The 14,507-nt window shown below is 37.7% G+C and overlaps 1 protein-coding gene across 1 annotated transcript; it reads right to left on the bottom strand.

Moving 5' to 3' along the window:
* On the bottom strand, positions 1 to 10,342 carry LOC103699711 (anthranilate synthase alpha subunit 1, chloroplastic-like). The gene is given in 12 exon segments (XM_039124139.1): positions 1 to 558; positions 1,448 to 1,534; positions 2,819 to 2,899; positions 3,690 to 3,842; positions 5,403 to 5,459; positions 5,623 to 5,869; positions 5,950 to 5,995; positions 5,998 to 6,064; positions 8,447 to 8,598; positions 9,008 to 9,197; positions 9,318 to 9,511; positions 9,591 to 10,342. Coding segments are annotated over 12 exon segments (1,773 nt in total). The 5' UTR covers positions 9,769 to 10,342; the 3' UTR covers positions 1 to 237.
* Between the last annotated feature and the right edge of the window lie 4,165 nt (positions 10,343 to 14,507).

The following is a 14,507-nucleotide window of genomic DNA, read 5'->3' as shown; positions in this document are numbered from 1 at the left end:
CTGAGAAAACACGCCTCCTATGCAGTAGCAGGGTCAAGATCCATTTAAACATCCCCATGACCCAATATCCGTATTTGTTTCAAAAAATAAAAAAATTAAAAAAACGCAATCATGAATCCCTCATAGTAAAGGTTTTGTCATCTAATGAATTTTACTAAAGAACAGAGATCTGATATCCTTTAAATTTTCTTTACAGGAAAAAGACAATATCACTGAAAAATGAAAATTAATAAGCAACTATTCTGTAAATGTCGACTCGGCAAGATCAATAGCTCTAGCAAGAGCTGCTGCCTTGTTCTCGCACTCTCTTTGCTCATCATGTGGCACGCTATCTGCCACAATACCAGCTCCAGCCTGAAGCTGTGCTACCCATTCCTGGCGCTTGTTCATTTCCTTGTACGAATACATCGTGTCATTGCGGCTCCCTGTTGGAAATACAATTGTCCGGAGAGCAAGGGAAACATCCATATCACCAGAAAATGAGACAGCTCCAAAACCACCACTATATGGTCCGCGCCTTTTGACTTCTAATTGATCAATTAATTCCATGGCTCTGACCTGACTCAAAACAGAAGCAATGTAATAGGTAACAATGGAACAAAATAGGAGAGGAAAAAGCCGTTGTAATTCAGCTGGCGACCACCAGGCAACAACAGAATGATCCAAATAAAATGCTTGTTGTGCAGAACAGCTTTTTAATGCTGAACAAGAATATAAGAAAGATTAGGAAATATATAGGTTAGGTCATTGGAACATCATTGGATACAGATGAATATATGAGCATCCAATCATTTAATCTTGACGGAATCTGCATGGAGTTAATGCTCTATAAAGGGCTACAGCCAACTAAAAAACTAAAAACATATTAAAGGTCATGAGATATTCATTAAACGGTTATCGCAGTCTACAAGGAGAGTGACTACACTATTTTGATTTACCAGAAGGCACCATAATAGAAGCCACAAGGACCAATTGTTCATAAACTAGTTGACAATAAATATAAAAAATTAAGGCTATGGAAATGGTGAGGCATATCCAACAATAATGTTAATATTGAAAATGATAGTTATGGAAAAGGTCAAGCATAAAACGGAGAAATTAAGGGAAGGCACACTGTCAGCAGGGAAGAGGGTAAGTCTTGGCAAAATTGTAAGGCGGCATTGACAGGAGCCTTATGCATTGGGCTACCCCTATTTATACTCTCGGTTGGGAAGACTTGTTGGTATTAGCTGCAATAGGTTCTTTGCAATGGATGCCTAAAAGACATGTTAATTCATTCTTCAGGAAGTAAATGGAATAGATGATTCAACCTGCGAGTACATAGATTGCCATTGCAAAGACATTAAGAAAAAATGGATATGTTGAGGTTAAGTCTGCCAAAATACTTGCCAGAAATAACTAATAGGAAAAATAATAATGTAAACAGGAATATAGTATCAAACAGAACCTTTGGAGCTCCGCTGACTGTTCCAACTGGCAATGCAGCTCGTAAAGCATCCCAGCAAGTGAGATGATCAAACAACTCTCCAGTAACCTGCAAAGGTTTATAACAATATGAATATCAAACCACGCTTCTTTGTAGGATCCATTATGAAGGACTGGTTATCAGATTAGGAATCTAGAAAATTGTAACGGTAGTATTAAGAATTGGTGTCAAGCTTGGTTCATCTGTCACACGTCATTTATAAACATGTCATGTAAAGAACTTCACATTCCAAAAGAAAATAATAAGCAATATGTAACTATCTGAATACAGGGGGAAACAAAAATCAATTTCAGGACTTTTAAGCGTGTGTGTGTGTGTGTGTTCATGTGGGCATACACCAGAACAATATATATATATAAAAAAAGAAAGAGCTATCAAATCAACAACCCCCCTCCCCAACAACAAAAAAAAGCTTGAAACCACAGAATGCAAATTGTTTGAGCCTTTTGACAAAAAAAAGGGAAAAAACTCAGATATATTGGTATTATAATCAGCGGCCTGTTCAACAAATTGTGGCACGGTTGAAGGTAATCATACTCAAATGACAGCATGTGGGGGTCAAGATTGGTGTTTTTACATTGTTATCATGCTCTTTAACTCTGAACCCAATTCCCAGTGACAACCAAAACCATTCCATCCAGCATGACAGGAAAAAACTTAGAGATTCGTTGCCACCTCCCTTTCTCAGGAAAGAGCAGAAATATAGACATCAGCAGCTGAATCAAGCACTTCAACTTAACTCCAAGGAGCAAAACAAGAAGGCGCTGGATGTCATGTGCAAACAGAAGAGGAATCAGAACTACTTCACTGGCTCACAACCTAGTACAGACGATCATTTATTTGCATGGTTAGTCATATATGATCACCCAAATGAAGAGTTTCCAATTAGACCTAGAGCAAAGCTTAATTTTTCATGAATATACTACACTATTACTGTATCCACACAATGATGAACAAAACATGGAATGATCCAAATGGAAATTAACACTGAAATTTGGGGTAATAGAACAAAATGCAAATGAATCCTTACAGCAGAATATAGCATAGAACACATGCATCCATACAAATATAAATAAAAAATAATAATAAAAGAACATAATAGAATTGCTTTTCCCTTTAATATAGCAATGCAGACCAGTATAGCATTGACACAAAGCATCAGACATGCCTAGAAAGGAGGGGAATAAAGAGGCCAGGAGGTGCATATTATGCATGTTTCATACAAATAGGCAACAAACATCTGCTGACAATTATGTAACTATCTCAATTGAATCAAACCAATAAATACATAAAGCCATCCGTCCATTGTATATAACAAAACAAGGGCCTGACCGTGGAGCTGATGTGCATCACGTGAGAGTATCTTTCAATATTCATTAGCTTTTCTACCTTTACAGAACCAGGCTTCGAGACCTGTAACAATTGATGTTCAAACATCAGCAAGTAGAAGAAAACTACCTTGGAATCTGGAAAGGAAAAATAAACCATAAAAAGTTTGCAATACAAAAATGAATATACACATAAACCATAGGTATTCAGTACATGAAATTACACCATACATAATTGACAGTTATATAGTTAGAGTTACAATATAGAATGATGCAATAGTGAAATGAATTCCATAACAAAGCGATAGCCAACATACCATGCTTCTAGTAAGCCAAATCTCCTTAGACACATAATACTGCATAAATCTACTCTCTACATAACAAAATGCAAAGCCATGATACAGGTCTCTTTAGCACCTTCCTACCTTCCCTGTCATACCCAAGGTGAATAACATATTGGGAACTTCGGCCATTTTGTACCAAATGAAGATTGTTGAGAAGGGGGAGAATGTGAAGAAAAAACATGTTGAAAGAAGTCAAAATTATGTCTTTAAGCTTAGCTCGTTCATGCGAAAGAGAAATAATCAGCTACTTTCCTTGACTGTAATTCATACAACAGAACTGTTGAGGGGAATGCAGCATCAACACAGGCCACAAAGATAGACAACCACGTAAGTAATACAGGCCAACACACTAAACCCCCAGCTCAACAGCAGAATGGATTTTCCAAAATTTTCTCAGATTCTAACACATCAAACATCTAATTCAAACTACATGTAAAATCATAATATGATATTGAATTGCAACAAAATGTACCCTAACTTAGAAATTAGTAAATAAGACAATTAGCAAAATATCAAGAAGAAAAAACAAACCTTTCCAACATCATTCCGCCCCAAATCAACTAGCATAATGTGTTCAGCGCATTGCTTTTCATCATTTAGTAGTTGTTCTTCTAGCAACTTATCCTCCTTGTCTGTCTTGCCTCTTCTAGCAGTGCCAGCAAGTGGTCGGTTGATAATCTTTGTCTGTAAAGAGAAAAGTGGGGATTTTCTTTTTATGATAAATACTCTGGAGAACACATTTTGAGTCTCAAAAGTGGCTTTGCATGGAGGTCCATGGACTGTATGCAAATCAGACATGAATAAAAAATGCTGGTGAACACTAAACAGTAGTAACATGAATGTCCAACAACTTTAAGCATCCACGGAAATCCAAATAGATCTCAAATTTGGAAGGCCCAAGTTTGAAAAAAAAAAGATTTCAATTAAGACAGTAACACGGGCATATATTTCGTATGTCTTTCTTCATGCTTCACTATTATGTTTCTCATTCAACTTTTTTACCAATTACCATACAAGCTTGGTTTCACTTTTAGTAATTAGCAAGATCTCGGTTTTTGTGTTTATATACATGAAAATCTATTAAACGAGAACATGTTCCTTATAGTTAAAACTAGCTGCTCTGAAAGTCATGTTAAAAAGTATATAATGCAAATTAAGTGTTTCTGTCTTTTAAGAAGTTTAAAGTTCAAGAATATCATGGAAGACGGAAGTGTAATCATGGGCTTAAGATCTCACACACAACAAAGAAATATGGAAAGGTCTAGAAATTAGGACAGTAGAATTAATATATTTACTAACTTCATTTACAAGCCAAAAACTATGTGCCTACATTTTCAAGTTTTCTGACTTTTCTTGATGAGACAATAATCGACAGGATTACAGAATAAATGGAAACGGACTGAACACCAGTTCAGTTTTGTCTGTTTAGTGATAAGAAGGATAGTATACCATAAAGGATAGGAGTTTTAAAATGATTAAATGGAAGTGAAATAAGTACGGAAAGAAGATATGAAGTCATACATGAAGCACGGACATGGATATCATATACAAATAAGAAACAATAAGGATATATCGATATGGCAAACCTTGAAGAAGTAGGATATAATATGGCTAGGATATGTCAACAAATGTATATGTAAAATATATATAAGAAAGCACTCATAAAGCATAGTAGGCTATCAAAATAATATAGTTCATACTTTGGTCGATATGATCAACCTTTACAAGCTCACAATTTAGTCACCCATCACTTACAGATCCCACTCCATACTTTGTATTTTAAAATTAAATTTATAGACCACAAAACTAACTTATTCAACATTAAAAGGTTAACATTAAAGAATGAAAGCAAATTCCCTTCCCCCCCCCCCAAATATTTGGAGAAATCAACAAAGTATCTCGAGTGTATCCAGGAAAAACAGGATACTTCATACAAGTAATCGACACGTATCCAAGAAGTATACTACAAGTATCAACATCCAGTATGCATGTGATACTGACATGGCATGTGATGAACTACCCATGCTTCCTAGGAGATCAACTAACATTAGCTTTAGATTTACAAAACAGGAAATCATATAGGAACCATCCATGCAAGACAAAATCTAATTTAATTTCTAATAATTGAAAGCCCATATCAACAACATCTTCACTCAATAAGAGAGAGAAAGTTGAGAAAAGAAGTGGAAAACATCAGTTAGGAATATTCCAAATCCTTAAATATAATAAATGAAATTAAAATACCTTGTTTACACGAGTAAGAATTTCGGGGCTTGATGCTACAAGAATACATCCTCTTGCCTGAAAAAAAAGATATACATATATATATATATATAGAGAGAGAGAGAGAGATAGAGAGAGAGAGAAGAATATTTAGAAAAACATGGCATGATGTGGAATATATAAGCCACTTATCAGCAAAGAAACCAAGAAAAAAAAAAGTTGCCGTAGAGACATGACTCACTTGCAAATAGGCCATATTTGGACTTGGATTCACAATTCTCAATGCTCGATACACTTCAAATGGGTCTGCAAATGTTCGCCTCTCAAATCTCTGGCTCAAGACAATCTGAAAAATATCTCCTGCGAGGATATGCTCTTTTGCCTGAATGACAGCCGTTTTATATTCTTCACTTGTCATGGATGACTTCTTTAATGGAGTACCAAACTGACGAGTATATAATTTCACAGACCCAGCAGTAAGCCTAGGCCTGCAAAGAAAAGACACCAAGTTAGAGAGGCAATAAGAACAGTCAGACCTGAAAAAATAAATACAGTATTTGTTACTCACACATCAACATTGTGTACCCTAGACAGCAAAATGCCCAAACGATTCCTCCATCTTCATAGGCCTTCTCAATGGAAGAGTACTGATCTAGATGCACCCAATGAATAACATATGCTTTCTGAGGTCAAAAGTTATGGTATGGTTAATTATATCACCAAAGCTTAAAAAATATAGAACATTCAAGTGATCAAAGTATGGGTAACTCCTCTAATAGCTAGGTTACAATAGTACAATATAAGCACACGATACAAGGTAAAACTACAGAAAACAATGTCTGCTAAACTGAACAAGCAGCTTGTGGTGGATACATGCTGTGAAAAGTGAGAATATGGTTGAGCAAACTAGTTCATGAAAGTGAAGAGACCTTGGAAAGTAGAAAGTGTGTCATTGGCAACATGTCAGAAATATTGACTGCTCATTCCAGATCAGTATTTCTAAAATTTGTACCTTACTAAATCTATCATTAGGATATACAATGCATGCATTCTCAGGAGTTTACCGATGCAAAAAAGCAATAGCATATGATCCCAAATCAAGGTGCTGTAACTTGAAAAAAATAGCAACCGGCTGTACCACTCATACAATCATGTCCCATCTGAGGCAGATGATATTTGTTTGAAGAAATTTAACATTATCTGAGAGCAAGGTTAGGCTTGGGTACGTGTAAGAATCGAAAACAAACATTGATATCTTATTTTCCAAACATCCAATCACATACTATTCATTTGAAAGTTGTCTAGTAACCTAGATCAGAAATATTGATGGCTCATTCCAGATCAGTATTTCTAAAATTTGTACCTTACTAAATCTATCATAATATGATACACGATGCATGCATTCTCAGAAGTTTACCGATGCAAATATGCAATAGCATATGATCCCAAATTAAGGTGATGTAACTTGAAAAACATAGCACTGGCTGTAGCAATCAATCACGTCTCATCTGAGGCAAGTGATATTTGTTTGACATGTAAGAAGAAATTTAGCATAATCTGACAGCAGGGTTAGGCATGGGTACATTTAAGAATTGAAATCAACCATTGATATCTTATTTTTTAAAACATCCAAGCGCATACTATTCAGTTGAAAGTTGTCTAGCAACCTAGATCAGTGGAAAAGCCACACATTTTCTACATGCCTCATCTTCTTCTGTCATTTTTTTTCCCTCTGGTTTAGCTGGTGCTCATATTGTTATTTACATTATTATATCTTCTTGCATTGCCCATCATATTTTTCTTTCATGGATCTTGCATACGTTAAACTTGGTCTGTCAACTATTATTTCCTTTCAGTTGCCACCTGCCCGTTGCTAGACTTTGTTAAGGATCTAACTCAAATAAAAATAAAGTCTTGCCCTCCCAACTTCCTAACGAACATCCAAATAAAAAATGAAGTCTTGCCCTCCCAACTTCTAATGGACATCCAACGGTTATGAGAATAAGCTGTGGAGGGCATGCCTACCACGTCAACCTCCTAAAAATAGCCCAATGCATTAAAAGATGGACCTAAGAGCTTTTCCACTTCACTTGGAGCGATCAATCGTTCATTAAATTCAGCACCACGCATGATAGAATAAGATAATTTCATGCTTAAAAGCTTTTGAAAAGCATATATTTTATCAAAAATCCATTCCGATTAGATGAGGTTAGCTTTATAAATCAAGTTAGAACACATTGAGCTTTGAGAGATGACTCTCAACCAGACAGCAGTGCTGCAAGAAGTGAAGCTAAGTTCCCAATTGAGGTAAATATTGCCAAAGATGAGGGCCTTCCATATTACTTAGAAGTGGAGTTAGCAGGTTAGGAAATCTACATGGCTGGTCATGCATATCAAGCTCATGGAACCAAAGAGCAACCCTCAGGACACTAAATATGGTAGGGTCTACAGAAAGTAAGTGCATGGTTGTTAAGGGAAATGCCTTCATCTTTAAGTCACAAACAATAAGCAAATGAACCAAATTGAAACACAATTCTGCAAATGTATACTTAATATTGATGTAGATTATATAAGCATAAACACTGTGAAGAAGATATTCCAATGATATCCACTTATCTAGGCGATGCCTTTCAAGAATTGTTCCAAACTTTCTCCTAAAGCTTCTTTAACCTTTTTTTTTAACTAAATGGCTGTTATGCTTTTTTTAATAGAATAATATGTTTTCATGTATCAATGGATGTTACCACTGAAGCAAGAATCTAACACATAATTCAACAACTAATATAGAGTCACGTCTAATTTATGCGTGCATCTATTGGTGCATGTGCTTCTTCATCATTAGTTACTTGTAAACAATCAGAGTTGATTATCCTAGTGGTATTTTTTTAAATTTATATCAAATTGCCACTTTGATAAAAGATAACATGGAAAAAGGGACGGGCTTGTGATGTGCTAGCATGGTTGATGCCCTAAAACCCAGAGTCATCTTGAAAAGTATCAAAGTAAATTAGAACATGTTACCTAGTGAAGCTTGCATGCAGTTATCAAGGTGAAAAGAAAGATACCTTTTCCACATGATCAAACACTATGACATCATTGTAGAGACCTAAGTGAACGTCAGGAAGGTTTCTATCATCTTCCGGAGCATTGGAGAATGGAAGCTTCTTTGTTTCTACATATCGCATGGTGTCGTATGAAAAATATCCCACCCATCCACCTGCCAAGAAAGTTTCACATATAGTTTTTTTGAATTTCCAAAACAGTATCTAACATACCTGTGTAATTCATTGCATTTAACTGCCATGGATGAATCATAATTATCAAATATACACAGAATTCAAATGAGAAATCATGATAATTATCCTATAGATATAGAATATTTCATGTCATTTGAAAGAAGAAACATAATAAAGATTCGAAGCTAACATCAATTTCTTTTCTAGGATTTTATCTTGTTTGAGAGGAAATCGAACCACAAGAGCTCATAATACAAACAGCCAATGTCGAACCACAAGAACACAAAGCCTGTTTCAATAGAGTAGCAGATGAAACTAATAAACAAGTGAAAATTCAAGAAATAACACATGATACTGAAGAGATGTGAAACAGAGGAACAAAAGAGATACCACAAAACACATTTGGAAGCTCGTCGATGAGCTGTGGCTTCCAGCCCTCCATGATCTTCCTGGGGATTTGCATGGGATCCTCAACGAACTCCTCCGTTCTCCGCCCTGACTCATGGTCCATAACCGTGACCATGTTTTCCTTGGCCACAATCTCTATGGCCGGCTGCGCTCCCACCACACTGTAACGGCCCTGGCCACCGGATTTGTTCTCTCAGAAAGGGGAATCGAAAAATCGAAAAGATGGAAAGAAATGCATTATTTAGAAAAAGAAAAAGGCAAAGTCGGAAGAACTATGGAAAAGAGAGCTGACCACATTGCTTCCACTGGAGCCTTGCTCCACCGACTCGAAGAGGAAGCTCGGGGCTGCCCGGTCGTCCTCCTTAACGAGACAGCGGTAGGCGAGCACCGGCGTCAGGTGATCGCAGAATATTGTCTGGTAGAGGGGCAGCAAGTTCCCCCTCTTGGCGGCCTCCGTAAACTTGAAGACCTCCTCTTTCTCACCACCTGGAAATGATCATCGGATTAGAATCTCTTTTTCGGATACTTTCTTCCTAATCTTGTTCCAGAGAGATACTACGACTACCTCGGGCGGCGACGGAGGGAGAATAGACGGCGCAGCATCTGGAGGCGGAGGAGGAGGACCGGTGGCTCCGGGGGTAACGGAGGGAGGAGGCCCCACTTGTCCGGGTGCAGGAGAGGGAGACCGGGCGTCGGACGCTTGACGGGGCGGAGCAAGACGGGACGACGAGGGCTTGCATCATGATCGTGGCTGCGATTGCGGGAGGACTCCCCTTCTCACTATCCCAGCAGCAGCAGCAGCAGCAGCGAATCAATCAAATCGGCGGCGGCGGAGAGCGAAAGGAATCGGATGGAGCGAGGCGAGGGGTTGGGCTGATAAAAGAGGACGAGGAGGTATATAATGCGGATAGAGCATAACAGTAATGGATACTAATAATAATAAGAATAATACGCTGCCATAACTGCAGCGAGCGATATCCTACTCCTCGCTAATATCGGAAATCATTTAATCCAATTTGCTTAATTTGATTTGATGTCGATGAGGGCGGAGAAGGAGCAAAATGGGAAGGGGAGTGGGGAGTGCAGCAGCAGGAAAAGAGATGCTGCGTTCTCTGAACTCGATGGTTACGGGGGGCTTCGTCCGCATCCTCTCGATGTTGCGCCGAGGCGGCGGCGGCTGCTAAATCGCTTCTCCTTTTTTTCTTTTTTTTTTTTTTGCTAAAAAAACTCGCTTCCCTTCTTGGCGAGTTAATCTTGCTTGAAGCGGAAGAGTAATTTCAGAGGACAACGGAGCGGGACGGGGGAGGCAGGCAAGGGGGGACAGATGCCCAACCACGTGGGTATTGCTAGGGTTTTAATCGCCGTGCCCCCTTGTTAGGCCAGACTCCCGGGGCCTCACCTTCTAATAAACAGGATCGATTCTTTTTTAATCCTCAAAATAATAATTTTTTATCCTCAAAAATATCTACTTCCAATTTGATTTTTTTTTTATTTTTGCTGAATCAAAATGGGAAAAGGGGAGGAAGGAACAGGCTCACCCCCGTATAACAGTTCCCACTGAGCCTCCATCCCACCAAGACAATATTCGATGCGGGTAGAAATAACCGTATGTTGGGCACCTCGGCCAGTTTTACTCATACCCTCCACACCCATGGGCCTAGCTCGGTGATTTCTTTGGGCTCCGGCACGAACCTTCCGTATGAGTACGTTACATCTCGCCCCACCGAGGCTACCAGCGAATCAGTAACCCTCCCAAACCCCGTATCCGAGCAGGGAGCATCCGGTCTCCACAATCTAATCGACGTCCGCGCGTTTCGAACTCGGAACTACTTGGTTGGAAGTAAGACCCCGTGCCACTGAGCTACCACCTCAGTGGCACTTCCGATCAATTTTCAGTACCAAAAAATTGCACAAGGTCCACATATAACATTCATTTCCTTGATCATATAGATAATGTCGTGGCATAACGAATAAATATTTTTATTTTGATAGTGTGATATATGGATGATGTTGTGGCACATCGTATGTACTGCAATAAAAAAATTTTCTCAAAAATATCTAATGTTGAGTAATGCATTATTATCCACGTCACACACATATCATAAATTATATTTTACATCATCTTCCATATATTATAAATTATATTTTTAGCTCTCTAAGTCTTACAAATAGTTTTAAATAGTTCTTATAATTTAAAAATTTTTAATTAGGTGCCTTGATTTTACTACAGCCTTTTTGGACGACATTGAGAATGCTTGGAAACTTCTGATTATGATCCAATTGATTCTATTATTCAATAATGAAAGAAATAAAAAAGGTTTAGAACCCTAATTTCACAACTTTGTAAATATTTCTAAAATATTAAAGCAGCTGAAAAGAGAATAATTGAATGGAAAATAACAAGGAATATGCATGGATCTAGATGCATTAATTTTCAATGATTTCTGCTACCATCATACCATCACCGGTCGAAAGAAGATAGGTTGGGATAGGACGTAGCATCGGCTACGGCAGGAGAAATCAAAGTTAATAATACTCCTAAGATAAAATTCTACTGGTAAATAAAATGCAAAATAAAATAAATTTAATGCAAAGATAAATAAAAACAAAATAGGATTGAATGGTGTGTCAAAAGTCCTTTCTCATGACTTTTCTATTTTATATTAACTACCCATTATGTTGGTGGCTCACATTTCCTCTTCCACTTATGATGATTTTGGCAACCAACACAGGATGTCTTCTCACTACTTCATATCCGTTGGAACAATCAAACAATATGTCACCCATCAGACTAATAGTCAGGTTTAATCGTTCCAAGCCTTTGTTCAATCTCCGTTCGGCCCATTTTGTATTTGTGCATATTCGGCCTCCAGTATGATATCTTTCAGTCAACTCCCCAGTCAATTTGGTCAACTTCCATATGGCCCCTGTTACTTTGGCCTTGGCTCTTAGGATATTCTCCCGAGACTCCGTTCCATCTATCATGTTTTTAACTCACTCTGTTACATCCATTATGTTCTTAACTCATCATGCGATTGACCAAGCATGTGCTTCTTATATGTCATCTTGAGTAAGGATGTGGCATAGACAAAGATACATTTAGATGAAATGATAGCATCCAAGTACCTGAAAGAGCCATCATGCATATGAAGGTCCAATGATGCACTTACCATCCTCTAGAGTCTATGATAAAAAAATTGTGGCTACAGCAGCATAGATTTCTCAAAATTAACTTTCTTATTTGTGATTGCTTGATAAAATTCTAAAACATGGGTTGTTGCGTCGCAGCCATCCAAAGAAGCCATAGAGAAAAGTAAAACAACCACAACATAAAAACACGTGACAAAATCTAGTATGATTCTCCAAAGCAAGACCGGTAAGGGTGCTCTCCTGCATTTGAGAATTAATCAATGCAGTGAAATATATGAGAACAGAGTATAAAACAGATACCTTGAAAGAGGACCATCTTTGGGCACCGATGGTGTGGATGGATACCATCTCTTGCTTCGAGATATTCAGACCATAATTAGTGGGGGCGTGGCTTTTCAGGCCAAGCATATTTATAAAGAGACCAACGGGGCCGCAGATTGGATAGCCTCGCATGTGGTTGATCACTCCAGAAAGGCTCTGTGGGTTGGAAAGAGAGGGTTACCTAGAGCCCTCCGAGACTTGTTGTTCTTCGACTTTTTTGGATGTATTTGTACTGAAATTGTATGAATCATCCATTTAGCAAAAAAAAAAAAAGGGACCATCTTTCAAATACCTCTATATGCAGAAACAAAATTAGACACATCCATCAGTAATAAAAGAAAAAAAAACTTGTCAGATACAAGCCCAATTCCAATTAAACCTGGTAGAGGAAAAATTCTTGCCAGTAAGAACTTGGATAAGAGACCGTCAACTGAGCCTACCATAGGCCTCATCTATGACAATCTTTTTTTTTTTCCGATACTAAGGGAGGCAAAAGCCACTCAAGACTTTATTAAAAGAATTGGTAGTTTCAGAGAGGATGAGTTAGAGAAAGTCGAGAGTGTGTCATATCATAACTGTAAATATTAGTTGTAACCAAACAAATCCATGAGAAAGCAAAGAAGATATCCTCTATGACAATTTTAAGAAGCATCAAAGCCTCCTGTGTCAATGAAAGGAACATTGGAGTTTGTCGTTAGGTATTTGACTAAATAGGATCATCCAGTTTTTATAGAACATATTACTAAAATACCCCTAGAAGGGGATAGGGCTAAGCGGAGCAAAAAGGGTTTTCCATGAGATGGGAAATGAAAACTATTAGCCCCACACGAGGTTTGTGAATAAGTGATTGTCTGACAATGAGCAAGGAATATCTGTCTTTCTGCTAAACAGGATCTATTGAACTCATAATTCATTAGATACTTTTTTTGAATGTCAACTAAGTATCGTAAGTAAATTGATTCCGGTTGTTCAATCATTTGATAACCACATAGAATGCAAAATCTCCCGGACAAGGAAAATTTGCTCACTAATATCCCTCCCAGCAATAAAAGCATCCTGATCTTTTCCCAACAACATAGGGAGAAACGGCTCAAGGTGATAAACTAATAGCTTAGCTCGCAGTCTATAACAAACACTACCGAAGGAAATAAGCATGCAGTCTTGCATTTTTTGTAGGTGTTGTTTCGCAGGAATCCATGCCTTAGGAAGCACATTCGTAGCATGAAAATAGAAAACTGCATTCCAAAGATCGGTGCCAACGTTATCTCGGTATTTCTTATAAAATTCAACATCAAACGATTCAAACCATCAGATGCTATAGCTTTACCGTTAGCCATGACCATGAAGTGTCTTTGGCTTCTTGACCAATGAATGGTCTAAGAAGCATCTCTATAAAAAAATTTGCTGAAGAAGGAGAAACAATTGAAACAGAGAGAGAAAAATAATTTTATTTTTCTGTTCCATCATTTTTGATACATCTCAAGGGTTATACATACTCGTGTACAGATTCCATATAAAAAAAATAATATAGGAAGGCATAGGATCATGGTAATAAAGAAAAATATTATTGACTGATATAAGTTATTATGCGATCCTTAAAATTACTCTAACAAGACCATGCTAACAAAAATCACAAACGTATCTAGAAACTGATATAATAGATCAAGAGCTGAAATAGTAGTTCAGAAGCTAATGTAATAAACCAAGTCAAACTGCTTGCAAAGCCTCTTTCTAGAATAACCTGCTGGACGAAGGGGAGGTGGAGGTCAATAAAGAAGAATAGAAAAGGGGCTAATATTTTTACACAATCTCAACCCACTACAACTTGTTTAAGCTTAATCTTCTTTTGTATGGTTAAAACCGGCTCTTTGCCTTGGGCTCTCTTCTAGGGTAAAAACCTTGCAGGAGAGAGCAAAGCATCTAGACAAATCCCTCTGTTCAACCAACGAAGAGATAAAGAGAGGCAATTCTATATGGATTTTTTTAATATACATCGTAGACGGCCGATCCT

Source organism: Phoenix dactylifera, chromosome 3, assembly GCF_009389715.1.
Source record: "Phoenix dactylifera cultivar Barhee BC4 chromosome 3, palm_55x_up_171113_PBpolish2nd_filt_p, whole genome shotgun sequence".
Taxonomy (NCBI): Eukaryota; Viridiplantae; Streptophyta; class Magnoliopsida; order Arecales; family Arecaceae; genus Phoenix; species Phoenix dactylifera.
Note: the sequence above shows the minus strand (reverse complement) of the source record. Positions and strands in the feature narration are given on the sequence as shown.